Source organism: Pecten maximus, chromosome 15 (assembly GCF_902652985.1).
Source record: "Pecten maximus chromosome 15, xPecMax1.1, whole genome shotgun sequence".
NCBI lineage: Eukaryota > Metazoa > Mollusca > Bivalvia > Pectinida > Pectinidae > Pecten > Pecten maximus.
In genome coordinates, this window is record NC_047029.1 from 11,045,393 (window position 1) to 11,062,936 (window position 17,544).

Sequence of the window (17,544 nt, forward strand, 5' to 3'; positions counted from 1 at the left end):
ATAAATACTCTTAATTCCTGTGTTCTATTCTCTAGTTTCCACCCTACATCGTCGATATAAAACTGATTTTTTCTTCCTTTCAAGTTAGCTTTTAATAATCTGAAACTGGTTTCAATATTAATTTCCACCTACAAAATATTCTTTTGCCCTCCTTACTTCTTAGCCAAGTTTTTACAAACTATCGTTAATTGGCCCAGTTGTTACAAACTATCGTTAATTGGCCCAGTTGTTACAAACTATCACTAATTGGCCCAGTTGTTACAAACTATCACTAATTGGCCCAGTGGTTACAAACTATCGCTAATTGGCCCAGTTGTTACAAACTGATCGCTAATTGGCCCAGTTGTTACAAACTATCGTTAATTGGCCCAGTTGTTACAAACTATCGCTAATTGGCCCAGTTGTTACAAACTATCACTAATTGGCCCAGTTGTTACAAACTATCGCTAATTGGCCCAGTTGTTACAAACTATCGCTAATTGGCCCAGTTGTTACAAACTGATCGCTAATTGGCCCAGTTGTTACAAACTGATCGTTAATTGGCCCAGTTGTTACAAACTATCGCTAATTGGCCCAGTTGTTACAAACTATCACTAATTGGCCCAGTTGTTACAAACTATCGCTAATTGGCCCAGTTGTTGCTAACTATCGTTAATTGGCCCAGTTGTTACAAACTATCGCTAATTGGCCCAGTTGTTACAAACTGATTGCTAATTGGCCCAGTTGTTACAAACTATCATTAATTGGCCGAGTTGTTGCTAACTATCGTTAATTGGCCCAGTTGCTACAAACTATCGCTAATTGGCCCAGTTGTTACAAACTGATCGCTAATTGGCCCAGTTGTTACAAACTGATCGCTAATTGGCCCAGTTGTTACAAACTATCGCTAATTGGCCCAGTTGTTGCTAACTATCGCTAATTGGCCCAGTTGTTGCTAACTATCGCTAATTGGCCCAGTTGTTACAAACTGATCGTTAATTGGCCCAGTTGTTACAAACTGATCGCTAATTGGCCCAGTTGTTACAAACTGATCGCTAATTGGCCCAGTTGTTACAATCTATCATTAATTGGCCCAGTTGTTACAAACTGATCGCTAATTGGCCCAGTTGTTACAAACTATCGCTAATTGGCCCAGTTGTTACAAATTATCGTTAATTGGCCCAATTGTTACAAACTATCGCTAATTGGCCCAGTTGTTACAAACTATCGCTAATTGGCCCAGTTGTTACAAACTGATCGCTAATTGGCCCAGTTGTTACAAACTGATCGCTAATTGGCCCAGTTGTTACAAACTATCGTTAATTGGCCCAGTTGTTACAAACTATTGTTAATTGGCCCAGTTGTTACAAACTATCGCTAATTGGCCCAGTTGTTACAAACTGATCGCTAATTGGCCCAGTTGTTACAAACTATCGCTAATTGGCCCAGTTGTTACAAACTATCGCTAATTGGCCCAGTTGTTACAAACTATAATTAAACTAACAACGTAGTTGAATTTTAACAACTCGCTAACCATAGTTTAACAACATTGTTAGTTTGATATTTTTTAACAACAGGGCCCTGATTGTCATCTAGAACCAAACTTTCTTCATACCACAAGCATGATTTGAAAGAGAAATTCAATGAGCAAGACTCAAATTGTTCTGTAGATGTAATATAGTCTGGACCATTTTTTTTAACATTCGGATTATTCGACAAAACAAACTTAAATCTGATATGCGACAACAAGTTTCCCCGTTACAAAAAATTATGATCATAGTCACTGTCAAATAAAATTTTGATTTTAAAACTCCCTTCATTGTACTTAATATGTCTAATAATAGATTCAAAGTGCATGTAGGTAGGACTGTAACAACAAGAGGCCCATGGGCCTTAACGGTCACCTGAGATTTGAAATATTTCAGTTTATTTAATTGACCCTTTTTGCCCCCCCCCCCCCCCCCCCTATCAGCCCCTGGGGGTCAGTCAGGGCCAACATATGCATATTATAAAACTTTCATTCCATGCTGAAAATGTTAACCAGAATGAATTCCAATAGAAATCAAAACAAATCAGTCAAAAATGTGATTTCCCTATATAAACTATAGTAAAATTTACCCCCTCCCCAGGGGCAAACTTGTGACCCCAGGGTCATGAAATTTAAAATTTCATAAAGCACCATAAGACCCTTCAAACTATAAAGAGTATTTGATTCCACCTTATTTCAGTCTTGAGAAGAAGATTTTTGAAATTTCAGTCAATTTGAACCTTTTTAGCCCTGTCTATCAGCCCCGGGGGGGTCAGTCAGGGCCAACATGTGCATGCCATCAAACTGTCATCCCACGCTGACAATGTTTACAAAATTAGAATGAATTCCAAAACCAATAAAAGTCAAAAATGTTATTTCCCTATATAAACTATAGTAAAGTTTAGCCCCGCCCCAGGGGCAAACTTGAGACCCCAGGGTCATGAAATTCACAATTTTGGTAAAGAACCTTCAAACCCAGCCATCTATGAAGTGTATTTGATTCTATCATATCTGAGAGTAGAGAAGAAGATTTGTGAAATTTCAGTCAATTTGGCCCTTTTTAGCCCCGCCCATCAGCCCCTGGGGGTCAGTCAGGGCCAACAGGTGCATGCCATCAAACTGTCATCCCATGCTGACAATGTTTACAAAATTAGAATGAATTCCAATAGAAATAAAACAAATTAAAGTCAAAACTGTGATTTCCCTATATAAACTATAGTAAAGTTTAGCCCCGCCCCAGGGGCAAACTTGAGACCCCAGGGTCATGAAATTCACAATTTTGGTAAAGAACTTTCAAACCCAGCCATCTATGAAGTGTATTTGATTCTATCATATCTGAGAGTAGAGAAGAAGATTTGTGAAATTTCAGTCAATTTGGCCCTTTTTAGCCCCGCCCATCAGCCCCTGGGGGTCAGTCAGGGCCAACATGTGCATGCCATCAAACTGTCATCCCATGCTGACAATGTTTACAAAATTAGAATGAATTCCAATAGAAATAAAACAAATTAAAGTCAAAAATGTGATTTCCCTATATAAACTATAGTAAAGTTTATCCCCTCCCCAGGGGCAAACGTGAAACCCCTGGGTCATGAAATTTACAATTTTGGTAAAACACCTTAAGACCCTTCCATCTATGAAGAATGTTTGATTCCAGCATATCTGAGACTAGAGAAGAAGATTTTTGAAGTTTTAGTCAATTTGACCCTTTTTGGCCCCGCCCCTCAGGCCCCTGGGGGGTGGGGACCATATAATTTACAATTTTGGTTGACCTTTAGCCATAGAAGCTTCCTTCCAAATTTCATAGAATTTGGTTTGTGGGTTTTGGAGAAGAAGTCGAAAATGTAAATTGTTTACGGACGCACGACGGACGACGCACGACGGACGACGCACGACGACGGACAAAAGGGGATTAGAATAGGTCACTTGAGACTTTGTCTCAGGTGACCTAAAAACAAGTCAGGTGACTGGCACGACAAAAAATTTGAAAAAAAAAAACAACATTGATTTTTGAACGGAACTATACTTAAAATCCAGCTATTCTTGTTAAATAGTTTCAATAGACACAAGTTGAATTTGAGGTATAAACGTATCTACCAAGGAACATAGTTCCTTTGTAAAGAGTGTCAAAAAAAGCAATGTTACTAGTATAAAACATTAAACATTTTGATAAATCCTTATTCAGGGAAATATTTGCATGTCAAATCAGGAATAAAACTATTTTTGGGCTTAGAATCAGTGTCTATATTACTTACACTGAATATCTTTTCACAATGAGGTACCAGACTGCTGAAAGTGTTTTGATGTAACTCTAGTAAGAAACCGTTAAAATTACATGCATCCATCCCCTTTTCCAGAAAAAAGGTGGGATTGCACTTGTGTGATAGATTGAACAGGTTGGATTGCACTTGTGTGATAGATTGAACAAGTTATCAAATTTATGTATGTAATTTTCCTTTTTTAACTCTCTTTACTTTACAGAAATACAAATTTTGAATATTAAATAGAGAAAAATTTCAAAAAGCTGTGATTTATATTCTATCAGCTAAACTGAATCAAATGGCAGTGTTTCTTTACGAATGATATACAAATTGTAGTTAATATTGGAACCAACAACAGCTAGCAAGTAGACAAAAATTGAAATAATTTATCAAAATGTAAGTTTCTCAACAAAAAACTTCAGCTGGTAATAAATATACAAAATCTACGCAAAAGCCACTCACTAATTAATTTGGCATTTAATTTACCTCGTATATCACATAAAGAATACTACTTAATCAAAAGAATGCACTCTCTTTACTAATTAAAGTTCACACGAATCATTTAAAACTTGTATGTTTGTCATTTCACGTTATGGTACATGTATAGGATATATTAGATTGGATGAATAATTTGATTACATATTTTCTGCACCTTTTACAACGAGACAAATCTTTCATGACAATTTTTGAAATTGTTTTTATCATGTTATGCAGTGGTATGTATATAAACATGTATCTATATTACACTAAAAATCAACAAATAGGTGATTACTAACATTCAGATGGTATCTTCGCTGGTATTACAAACAAACACTAAATAATAAAATATAAAACCGTCACAACTTTTGTTTTCATGTTAAATGAACTTAAAAGCGTTCCTAATTAACACAGACAATTGGGAGATGATAACGACGTCATTTAAACTATATAACAGTACATTAAAACCCTAACACAAATCACAGGACACATTATTCAATACTTAGGATAAAAAAATGTTGGATTTATCACAGCCTGTATCTGGTATGGAGGTGCCTCCATGTGGACAATTCACCGTCGCACGGGACGTTTTCGTAACACAGAATCAATTTCTGGTTTGTCGTCAAAATCTTTGGTGAATTGCCTTTTGGATCTGGAATGTAGCTTTTCAAAAAGGTCTATAAACTTGTTTTCTGGGAAGAGAGTCTGGACCACCCCTTCCAGACACACATACACCAGTCTCTTGTTGAGACTCTTGTTTTGAAACATGTCAAATATTCGGGTAACTCCCAGTTTGATAGTTTCCGTACCCATCAAGGTCCGCATCTCATCTTTAATACAAAAGAGAAATATTGTGTCACTCTTTTCATACTTTTAAACATCATTTTCAACAATCTAGCTACACATGATTATATCAAGGTTGTAAAACTTACAGGAAATTTTACTTATTCAACAATGACTGATATTTTGTTTCTCATGATAACTAATAAATACTTGATCGCTAGCAAGCGGTGGTACACAAAAAATAAGCTATTCTGCAAGAAACACTATTTGGGAATGCCTGTGTAAATCATCAAAAAAAGCCTTGAATCTTATGACATTAACCCTTTCAACCCTAAGAAACTTTAGTGGACTCTGCCTCGCATTCATCATTTGAAGTCGAATATGGTCAGTAGGGGATAAAGGGTTAACTATATACTGATTATTGTCGTCGGATGGGGATATGTAAAATTTATATTTACCAGGAACGCTGCCCAGCATCTTGGCTTTACAAGCTACCCGCGTCCTCATTTTGGTGTGTAGAGAACGTGGGGGTCGAGTCTCTGCTACAACACCTCCAGGCCAGAAAGAATCCCTGGAAGAAACAGACACCAATATTTCACATAATCTGCTGTTTTTGATGATAACTCAATTGAATGTTTTCACATATTCTGCTATTTGTTGTGAATGTAACTCACCTGAATTTAAGTTTTCACATAATTATTCTGCCATTTGTTGCTTTATTGTGTGAATATCTCACCTGAATGTGTTCATATATTCCGCTATTTGTTGCGGTATATATCTCACCTGAATGTTTTCACATATTCTGCTATTTGTTGCTTTATTGTGTATATCTCACCTGAATGTTTTCACATATTCTGCCATTTGTTCAGCTGATGTCATCCAATCCACGTGCTCCACAATTTTTCTACAAAAGAAGACCAAGAGTGAATCGTAATGTTTTGTTATGTACATGTATGTTTAAAAAATTTAAATATCGGATGTTTTCAATTATTATAAACCACACATTGTTCACCTGAGCTGTAGACATGAACTAAACTAGTTAAAGACATAAATTCTCTGGAAAAAGACAACTACTGCATATCAGAAACTAAATGATACGAAATTGTATAAAACCAATATTTCTGCCAATGTTTCATGAGAATATTATATACCAGGCACTTTTTGGTTTAATTATTTTTGAAATAATTAAATCTTCCTTTAATTCAAAAGCAGGTTAATATGCTATGTAGTGGTATATATCTTGCCATATATTCTATGAGGTAAAACTAGACTTACTTGTTAATCCTATCTCCGAAGGCAGCTTTGATAAGTTGTCGGAGAATTGCCACAATACGACGACGAAGCCACTGGTTCTTTTGCCGAAGGTCAATAACTTCGTCCATTAGGAGAAGCATAATCCTAAGGGGGATATTCTCATCTCCCTGTCAACAAAAATACAACACGTCAGGAAATAATGAACCTAATGTCCACATAAATGAACATACTCCTGGTGTAAAAAGACAAGCGCCAACTCTTACGGACTGTACTCAAATGAGGTCTGATGTTTGATCGGAAATCTTTTTCTTGGGAGGAGACATTTTATGAGAGTTTCATATCCCATTAAACTTTTTTTCTCAATCACATGGTAAATTTAGATAATCTCTAATAAATGGCCTTACAATATTAAGGAAGTGCTTGGTCAACAAGTGATCAGAAGTTTATCTAGGTGCATTTGTTATCATTTGGTTTGGTTTGTTTTTGTTTAACGTCCTTTTAACAGCCAGGGTCATTCAAGGACGTGTCTGGTTTTGGAAGTGGAGGAAAGCCGGAGTACCCGGAGAAAAACCACCGGCCTACGGTCAGTACCAGGCAACTGCCCCTCTTGGGTTTCGAACTCACCACCCAGAGGTGGAGGGTTAGTGTTAAAGTGACGGGACACCTTAACCACTCGGCCATCGCGGCCCCCTTGTTATCATACAGTATACATATATTGATGCAAAATATACACAGATAACTCATACATACCTAGATCATCTCCCAAAAATTCTTTTTTTGGAAAATTATCTGTAATAAAATGTTCGACATACAACTGATGGTAAACAAGCATCACTTACCTCCAGGTCTATACCGGCCCCTACTTTACTGTCTTGTCCTCTTTTGTCACCAGACACTGACCCTTCCTGTTACATAAAAGGTTGGCCTTAAATATATTACACAAAGAGCGAATCTTTCTAAAAACGAATTCTATCCGAATATTGATGGGTTTTGTTTCTGAAATAAATCTAAACAAAACTTAATTTGGATATTTGAATTTTGCAAGGCTTGTAAACTCCTGATATTTACTGACATTACTGTGCTGTCGAGTGTTCCATCCCTGCCTCTTCTCACTGACCCCCCCCCCCCCCCCCCCAACATTGTTATATCTATTTTCATTAAATGTGATCTATGCATCTGTGTATAGATAAGGTTATATTTATTTAACAGGTATATATCTGTGTATAGATAAGGTTATATTTATTTAACAGGTAACAAATTATGATAAAAAAATACAGAAGGAATAGCTGCACTAGGTCTTTTCTTCAGATGACCACTGCCATGCTTGGTTGGGTTTTGCTTCTCGTACTTCTTTCAAAATCCCATCTTTCTATAATATATACCGGTATTGGCTGAGCATTTAACATTATAGAGGAACAAGGCTCTCTCTTTCATACCCCTTTGATGAATTTCCCAAATCCATCCGCAAAAGAGCCATCATTGGATACCACTTTCTTCACTGATGTTCGTAAAGGATTCACAATGGTGTCCATCTTCAGAACAAAACAAAAGGAATGCAAAGTGTTTGTTTGAATAAGGTTAAGACTGTTATTAACAGTAAGTAGATATTTTTCCTCTTGTTCATTTAATACATTAACACATCTATTTAAAAAAAATTCTAATTTTTGTTCTTACTTTTAATTGTACTCTATGACTGATATTTTTATATTAGTTATACCACAAATAAAATAGACAGTAGTTGAACACCTCGAAAAAACAAGAAAGAAAACTAAGTCTAACTGTATTAACGGATTTCCTCGTGTTACTGTGTTTTCTAATTTAATTTACTCAATAAGGTGTATGAAATAACTGTTGTTAAGTATTATTTTTATTTTTATCGACATTTCACAAAAATGCATTTGAAATTACTTTTAGGTTTTAAAATGTTTTATGCCAGTACATATTTGATAAATTTATTTTAGAAAAATTTGAAACAAGTTTATCAAAAATTTGCTTTGTTAAAAGTTTAAAATTATTTTAAGAGAGAACATATTTCATAAATTTATAAATTAGAAAAAAATGAAAAGGGTTTCATCGAAGAAAATGTCTCTTGAATACTGTATTTACCTTCCTCGCCAGCTCACTTTTGTGTTTTTCCCACAAACCTGGAGCTAGGAATTTCAGCACAAGTTCCTTGAGACCATGATACTGGTCCCATAGATCCTTGTTTAACAATGTCTGAAACACCAAGATTGATATTGTTATTCCAGAATGGCAGCAGTTACCTCCCTTATAGAAATATTTCATTTGTCGTTTTTATCAAATCAAATACCACATTTGATGACAATTATGGCATAATATTCCAGAGATCATAGGTTTTGTGCCCCTGTGTTTCCACCCTGACCAAAAAGAATGACTAAATATGTTATTTAAACTTGTTTTAAAACTTTTGGAAAATGAATCAAGTTTCAAGTATACATTAAAACATTAAGAGGTTTTCATTTATAAAGGAATGGAGAGGGTGTGTGTGATATAGTTTCAAACTTTCTCTGTCAACAGATAAAGAACATGAAAAGCACCTGGAGGTAGTTGTCTAATGCTTTCCGTCGCTTCTCTAGGAAATCCTTGTTCATTTGTTTTAAGACAGTTTTTCCAGGTAGGTGAGGACCCTGCAGCTCTGGAAACTGTAAATCAAATTTCACAAAATTAAGCTGTAAATCAAATTTCACAAAATTAATTAAGACAACAAGAAATGAAAACAATGAAAAAACTTATTGTGAAATACTGTCAAACATATGAAAACAAAATACTGACATTTTCCTTCATAGAATACTGCAATCTTTAACACCTGTATGCTTATTTTTCTGTTTCAACATTGAAAATTATTTTAATCAATTCTAAAATTTCTTTAAACAATTATAAGATATTTTTTTCTAGTATCATCAAGTTAAGGTCCTGATAGGAATTGTCTCCAGAGTACCTATCAATTAACCGATAACTAATTCCCCAATTTACCGCTTTCAACTTTTTAATGTGAACAAACCTGCTCTATTATAAAAACATTTTAATAATTTTATTGTTCATGCAATATCGGGCAGAAAGCATTAAACTTTTGCCATACCTGTACTGATTTTGTTTTACACTGAAATAATTTTTGGTCATGGTATTGATTTTATCACCTGTACAGCCCTAGTTACGTACTTTTTCCTGGACCAACATGTTAAGATCATGGAAATCGCTGTAACGCCTGTAAACCTCCTGGATATCCTCATCCTCGTGCTGTTTCCGTGTCACTCGGATAGCAAACACTGCATATGATTTCCCTGATTTGTCGGACTCCTTCACAATACCTATAAGTAACAAGATCATGTATTATCATTATAGCATGTTTCTCAAATCATTCACATGTATGTACAGCTACATCATCTCTACACTATACTTGGTGTCTTGATTTAGCTGTTATAATTAATTAGCACAGATTACCCCAGGTTTATTTAGAACTTTCATCATTTAGTTCAATGTCAAACATAAACTGTCGCCATATATCTAAACATGATCTTGACTCTTGTCAAATATTACCTGAATATTTGGCTCAAACAAAATTAAATTCAAGTTTGGCATTCTGTTGAAATAAGAAACTTGATTAGTTATCATTATTGTCCAACTCAAAGAAAACATTACTATAAAACTCCATTCATTAAGAAAACATATTATTCCTCAAAGGAAAAAAAATGATTTGAAATTTCATTTCACCACTGTGGCAGTAGTGACTTATTAATTAGTCGTCTTATTTTTACCTAAAAGTTCAGTGATTTTAATTCAAATTTTCCAACTGCTGTAGTTATAATTGTTAACTGTCAGGGAGATGTAGGCAGAGATGAAGGCAGACATCAATGTACATTGTATTCATTTTTATTAATTGTCTCACCTGTCTAGGAGATGAAAGCAGACATCAGTGAATATATTAATGTTATTAATTGTCTCACCTGTCTGGGAGATGTTTTGTCTTACCTGTCTGGGAGATGTATTGTCTTACCTGTCTGGGAGATGTTTTGTCTTACCTGTCTGGGAGATGTATTGTCTTACCTGTCTGGGAGATGTATTGTCTTACCTGTCTGGGAGATGTATTGTCTTACCTGTCTGGGAGATGTATTGTCTTACCTGTCTGGGAGATGTATTGTCTTACCTGTCTGGGAGATGTATTGTCTTACCTGTCTGGGAGATGTATTGTCTTACCTGTCTGGGAGATGTATTGTCTTACCTGTCTGGGAGATGTATTGTCTTACCTGTCTGGGAGATGTATTGTCTTACCTGTCTGGGAGATGTATTGTCTTACCTGTCTGGAAAATGTATTGTCTTACCTGTCTGGGAGATGTATTGTCTCACCTGTCTGGGAGATGTATTGTCTTACCTGTCTGGGAGATGTATTGTCTTACCTGTCTGGGAGATGTATTGTCTCACCTGTCTGGGAAATGTATTGTCTCACCTGTCTGGGAGATGTATTGTCTTACCTGTCTGGGAGATGTATTGTCTCACCTGTCTGGGAGATGTATTGTCTTACCTGTCTGGGAGATGTATTGTCTTACCTGTCTGGGAGATGTTTTGTCTTACCTGTCTGGGAGATGTTTTGTCTTACCTGTCTGGGAGATGTATTGTCTTACCTGTCTGGGAGAGGTATTGTCTTACCTGTCTGGGAGAGGTATTGTCTTACCTGTCTGGGAAATGTATTGCCTTACCTGTCTGGAAAATGTATTGTCTTACCTGTCTGGGAGATGTATTGTCTCACCTGTCTGGGAGATGTATTGTCTTACCTGTCTGGGAGATGTAGGCTGACATCAATGTATCCCCCATACCAACACCATCCTCTTGACCATCACAGTTGAATTCATCATTCTGTAAACAAAATTTACACATGTTATCAAGATTTCTGGTTGATAGTTATGTTGTAATTATCATATGGTATCTAAAAAAGAAGAGTCTATATTGTAAGATATCCGAGAAAACAATTCCTTATACTGTAACAGTTATAACTTGAATGATTCTAAAAGTAATTGCAAAACATAGTCCAGAATATTTATGACTGATTTCTTGTAACAAAGTAAAATTACATTTATTTACACAACTAAACCTCAATCATCCATAACAACAACAAAATTGTGTATCTTATAAACAAATAACAAATTATGCATCAAAATATTGGCATATACACGATAAATTGACATTTTTAAAAGCAAGAAACTAACACAAAACTGGAGATGCTTGTCAAATCTGTTCACTAACAATATCATTATGTTCTAAAACCTTTTAAAATACATTTTGTAAGCATTGTGGCATCATTAAATGAATTAATATTAGTAGGTTTATTTTTGAATTTAAGCAATTATGGGTATTGCGGAAATGCTGAGGCTATTGATTTCCAAAATATTGTTTTCAAATTTGAACTTATTTGACAAAATAAATATTTTAATTATAATTATATTTCTCCTTTAAAAGAACAGAGCTAACTTTTTGCTGAAGCGCGATGATATTCAACACACTTTTGTATTTAAGTTCATGCCGACACATTTAACATTTAAAAGATAGACAAGAAGCTTAAGGTAAATCAGACGACAAAAGGTGACAAAGAAAGAAAGAGGTGTGTGTACAGAACGTAGCCACTTACGCCAATGGACGAGCCGGACTTGGTAGAAATGTCTGAACAAAAGCAAAAGAGTTAAAATAAACCCGTTAGTGGGGACATTACGTATACCAGGCCAGGCAAACAATAATTACACATATCAATACTTCAATGTCAAAAGATCAATGCCAAGGTCAAAGTCATTGCCATCATCAAGGTCATCGCCATCGTCAAAGTCAGGAAACATGTACATGCAGATGACATAATACATTAAACATGTACATGAACATGCAATCACATCAATTATAACATTATCTAAGAGCAGGTACTTGGTATCTATACAACATTGACAGTAGTTTCTTTTTTTGGGGGGAGGGGTGTAGGGCCAGAGCGCACTACTATATGAAAAGTGGAATTATCCGACACCATTCGCTAAGACTTTGGTGCAAATTCAATAAAATCGGGTGTGACATAACACCTACCTTACATATATGGATAAATGAGATATTTATTTACCCCAGAACACCCATTTAGTCCCATCTAGGTGTTTTATTGCGTCCGTATAGACCCTCGCTTTACGCTAGTCAAAATTTCATACACCATATTGTTAACTTTGTAGGTCGCGGGCGGCCTAATTACCCTATTCAGTGCGCGATGGAGCAAAAAGATAAAAAATACAACATTTTTTTTTTTTTATATTTAACCGCTTATGATTTATAAATAATGAATTTTTGAATTGAATATAACAGGTTTTGGGAAATAATTAGCTTAGTTTCCTTAATGAAAGCTATGTAAAAAGAGAAACAAGAAATGATATGTGGTCTTTTCGGTCCATTGCGTTCTGATTCGGGTGGTTAGTTGTACTGTCACTTAAAAAATGGCGGGTCAACAGTGTGAAATTTTGACTAGCGTAAAGCGAGGGTCTATACGGACAAAATAAAACACCTAGATGGGACTAAATGGGTGTTCTGGGGTAAATAAATATCTCATTTATCAATATATGTAACTTAGGTGTTATGTCACACCCGATTTTATTGAATTTGCACCAAATTCTTAGCGACACCAAATGGTGTCAGATAATTCCACGTTTTCATATACACGTGTAGTAGTGCGCTCTGGCCCTACACCAGGTATATATAAGTGTTATTTTAGGTGAAGATCACACCAAAAGATGTTACATTTACAGATGTTCTATTTTATAGTTATTGAGTAACAAGCATGTAGCCCGAGTTTCCTCTGGCCCTATACCAGACTTATGCCCCCCCCCCCCCCCCCCCCCCTTCTCCCTATATAAAAAAGCATAATGGCATAAAAAATCATAGGTTGTGTGCATTGTATGTGTAGAGTGGCCAACAGATTCATTGCAACTCTTACTGGTGTCTATTTATACAGCTATGTAGATTACAACGAATTGATAAAAACTTATTACTGTTACCACATGACTTCCCTGTGATTGTATATATATGGCTATCTATATGTAACACTGGGCAGTGATAAATATTGTAGGAAATACCAACACCCTAAGAACAATTCAGATGCCATCAAATCAACATTCACCATGCAGCACATATCTAAATACTTTTAAGCCCTGACACTGTTGTCCTGACCCACACCCTATACCAACAACTCTCCCTCATTTCCAGAAAAAAAAAATTTGTGTTCATGATCAGTAGGAGTAATAAGTTGCTTATTTGAGAAATTTTAAAATTACCAATGTTTATTTCTGATACATAATTTTTGATATTTATATTTAATATTTCTGAATGTATCAATATATTTAATATAATACGAAATAAATATTTGTTTGGTAAAAGGAGAGATTCTATGGATCGCAAACACACACATTATACACAAATGACGTTACAATACATTACAAGTAAAAAATTCTAAAATTTCAATTAGAAATCCGAGTAAACCTTCATAAGAAAACAGCATCTATTGTTAAGAGATTTACAGTGTCTATTGTTAATTATATAAGGGATTTATATTATTGATCTAAACAATACCAATTAATTAGTACATTCATTGAGAAATACATTTGCTTATCATCACAGACTCTGTTACTTATACCTAACTTAGAGACAGAGCCAGGATAATCAACATTAATTTAGCATAGCTTACAATATAGGACTAATTGAAATTTTAGTATTTGTTACTGTGAACTTAATAGGTGCAACATTCTCTACCAGTCTGATGCAAAAACAAACTATTAAATAACATGTAGAGGTTTACCAAGTTTACTTTGAACCATATAATCCTTGGCACTGGAAAAACGAGACATTCATGTACTGCTAATTCTATCTACATGAACCATTCTTTTACAGTATTGTTAGCTTAATACACAGACAGTTCCTTTACAGAATGGTTAGCTAATACACAGACGGTTCATTAACATTATCATCAGCTTAATATACGATTCCTGTACAGGACTGGTACTGGCCATGGTAGCTTAATACACGAACGATTCCTGTACAGTACTGTTAGCTTAATACACGAACGATTCCTGTACAGGACTGTTAGCTTAAAACACAAACAATTCCTTTACAGGACTGTTAGCTTTAAACACGAATGATTTCTGTACAGGACTAGTACTGTTAGCTTAAAACACAAACGATTCCTGTACAGTACTGTTAGCTTTAAACACGAATGATTCCTGTACAGGACTGTTAGCTTTAAACACGAATGATTCCTGTACAGTACTGTTAGCTTAAAACATGAACGATTCCTGTACAGGACTGTTAGCTTTAAACACAAAAGATTCCTGTACAGGACTGTAAGCTTAAAACACGAACTTTTCCTGTACAGGACTGTTAGCTTTAAACACAAAAGATTCCTGTACAGGACTGTAAGCTTAAAACATGAACGATTCCTGTACAGGACTGTTAGATTAAAACATGAACGATTCCTGTACAGGACTGTTAGATTAAAACATGATCGATTCCTGTATAGGACTGTTAGATTAAAACGCGAACGATTCCTGTACAGTACTGTTAGATTAAAACGCGGATTCCTGTACAGTACTGTTAGCTTAAAACACAAACAATTCCTGTACAGGACAGTTAGATTAACATCAAAGTCTTGAAGTCTACTGGACTCTGATGCATACAATAAGAAAAAAAATTTGGAACGATGAACTTAACTGATACCATATCTATTAGCCCATGTCTGGTGACAAGCCGACTCATTTCTACAGCAGTTCAATGAAAACACTCACAGCTGTTATTTCATTGTACAGCAATAAGCCTACTCCCCACTGAGATTCAAATTTATTGTGTAAACTCCCTGAGCTTATTACACGATGAATATGGTTGGTCAAATAATTGACTCCGTTCTTTTTTCTAAAGATTTTAAACATTTACACGTAAAATATTCATATAAGATGTTTAGATGTGGGTTGGGGCAACATCTGGAGAAAACATGGTTCATTTAAGCATTGAACGGCTTTCAGTTGGCATTCATATCGACTATGAATGCCAACTGAAAGCCGTTCAATGCTTATATTTACCATCTGTGATTTTTTATTTGTCGTGCGATTTTTTTTTTGAAATTTTCAAATTCAAATTTCAGTTGGCAGTTCATAAGCTGGTGAACTCGCAACTGAATTGGTAGGGTTATATAGTGGCAGTGCCATACAATGGTAAATATAACAAAGTAAACAGGATATTTAACTGTTAAAGGACGAATTTTAATTATGGGCTGAATCAACAATTGACTTATTAAATAGAAAATCTAAGTCTCAAATTTCTATTCCTGGACCAGTTATTTCATTAAAACAGACATTATTTTCCAGGTATTTTATATCACACTATTCAAATTCACATTCAATTTGATATTTTCCACAAACAAAACCGTTTACATTTTGTGATATAACAATTTAAAAACCTCCCACTTACAAATTAATGATCTACAAACAAAAAACATTTTGACAGATTGAAACCGAGTAGATCTATTTGGTAAACAATGGAGTATACCTCCAGAGGTACTCACCATCATCTAGACTAAGGTTGTCCCCGTCCTCAGTCTTACTGTCAGGCATCAGGCCAAGTTCCTGTAGCAGCTTCATGTATACGTTACTTTGGAGAAAACTCTCGTAGTACTGTTCCCCATGTAAAATCTGGTAAACCTGGTCAAAGATAATACATGCTCTTGAATTAAATTCAAATGCATAGGCAAACATCTGCCCAGTTGTTCAAATGGTGATTAGCTAGCTATATATAAGAAGAAGCCTGAGAAGGCAGAAAGGCCTTGCGGCAAAGTCTTGTTTTTTTATTTTTTATACATACACCTTCGCAAAGACAGATTTCTTTTTCTTATATAAATAAAAAGTCAAACACAGATCTGCTGTCTCCCTAGTACTTTCGCGGCTACATCGTGCCGCTCTTCAGCCGCGAAAGTACTAGGGAGACAGCAGATCTGTGTTTGACTTTTTATTTTATTATCATTTACCGTCACATGGACACTTTAACTTTATTATATATAAATAATCACTTCATAAATGAAAATCTTATTTTCCTTTACTTCAAAACCTGACTGCGGATATTCCTTAAAATAGGAAGGTAGGAAGATACCGACGAGAGTTATAGCTTCCTGAAGTGGTGTCAAGGTAGTTTTGGCTGAAATGATCTTATCAAGATTTTAATATTGTTGTTAAACTGTGATTAGCCTGATCACCTTTTGAACAACTGGGCCGATCTATCATTACAGTTGAACCTCGTTATCACAAAACCAGTTGGGTCATGAAAGAACTTTGGGATATCCAGAATGTTCCTGTTAGCCAAGTGGATGTTATAGAAATTTTATTATCGGAACTGAATTTTTTACTTCAACTGATAAAAAGTAGAGTCTTCCAGTTACCGGAATTTGAGATTACAAAGCTTGACTGCATTAACCGTTCTTCAATCCTCCTAGTCTAAAACTAATGATTATCCTGGACAAAAGAAACACCCTTGGATAGAAAATCCAAATATCTGGACAGAACAATACTTGTATGACAATGGCCCTTTGTTGGATACTTTAAAATGAAATTCTAACCTTGACAAGATTCAAAATCTCATGAACAATAGCCTCATGTATTTCGTCGATACTTGTGAAATCCGAACCTTTATATTAGATCCACAACTTCACCACCCATAACATCACATTTAATCCAATGTTTAATACTAAGTTACTTCGTATTGTTGTATGCATTTCCATTAGATCTGGATATGTTCCAACTATGTACAGATATTGTAGTATATCCTGCAAAATCATATATTTTCAGTGGGTTAAAATTTTGTTGTTTTCTCCAAAAAATGCCATTTGGTGGGGACATGAATTCGTGGATAAAGAACATATTCATGTATGAACTTTGACGTTTTTAGTTATTTGTGGACATTTAATTCTAGCATCAAGCAGTGTACCCATGAAATAAATGAAAATTAAACCTCCACGAAAATTAATGATTTTACAGTAACACATTACCTTGGCCTGCACCTCATCAAAGACATCCTCCGATAAGTTTTTACTCTTGATCTTCAGTAAAGTCCTCTTTATAATATCAGCTTCTATCCTTATTTTGGATGTGGCCTGAAATAAGAGTGTGTCATTAACATTTATTAAATCCTGCAAATTCCATTAAAATAGGACGACCATCCTTCTCGATATTTTCACAGCAAAACTTGTCAATATCA

General features: G+C 35.2%; 1 protein-coding gene across 2 annotated transcripts in view; it reads right to left on the reverse strand.

The window, feature by feature from the left end:
• Nucleotides 1-3,460: 3,460 nt before the first annotated feature.
• The window catches only part of LOC117343922 (sorting nexin-13-like), a 47,828-nt gene continuing 33,744 nt past the window's right edge, over nucleotides 3,461-17,544 (reverse strand). The window contains exons 15-27 of one of the 2 annotated variants that reach the window (XM_033906481.1): nucleotides 17,336-17,440; nucleotides 15,863-15,998; nucleotides 11,921-11,952; nucleotides 11,070-11,151; nucleotides 9,460-9,608; nucleotides 8,838-8,942; nucleotides 8,386-8,496; nucleotides 7,716-7,811; nucleotides 7,119-7,184; nucleotides 6,301-6,446; nucleotides 5,861-5,929; nucleotides 5,484-5,596; nucleotides 3,461-5,072 (exon numbers count right to left, since the gene is read on the reverse strand). In XM_033906481.1, coding sequence (XP_033762372.1) covers nucleotides 4,813-5,072; nucleotides 5,484-5,596; nucleotides 5,861-5,929; nucleotides 6,301-6,446; nucleotides 7,119-7,184; nucleotides 7,716-7,811; nucleotides 8,386-8,496; nucleotides 8,838-8,942; nucleotides 9,460-9,608; nucleotides 11,070-11,151; nucleotides 11,921-11,952; nucleotides 15,863-15,998; nucleotides 17,336-17,440 — 1,470 coding nt within the window. In that variant the 3' untranslated portion in view covers nucleotides 3,461-4,812. Of the gene's footprint in view, nucleotides 5,073-5,483; nucleotides 5,597-5,860; nucleotides 5,930-6,300; nucleotides 6,447-7,118; nucleotides 7,185-7,715; nucleotides 7,812-8,385; nucleotides 8,497-8,837; nucleotides 8,943-9,459; nucleotides 9,609-11,069; nucleotides 11,152-11,920; nucleotides 11,953-14,107; nucleotides 14,140-15,862; nucleotides 15,999-17,335; nucleotides 17,441-17,544 lie in introns of both variants that reach the window. The other variant, XM_033906482.1, reaches the window with a different exon arrangement.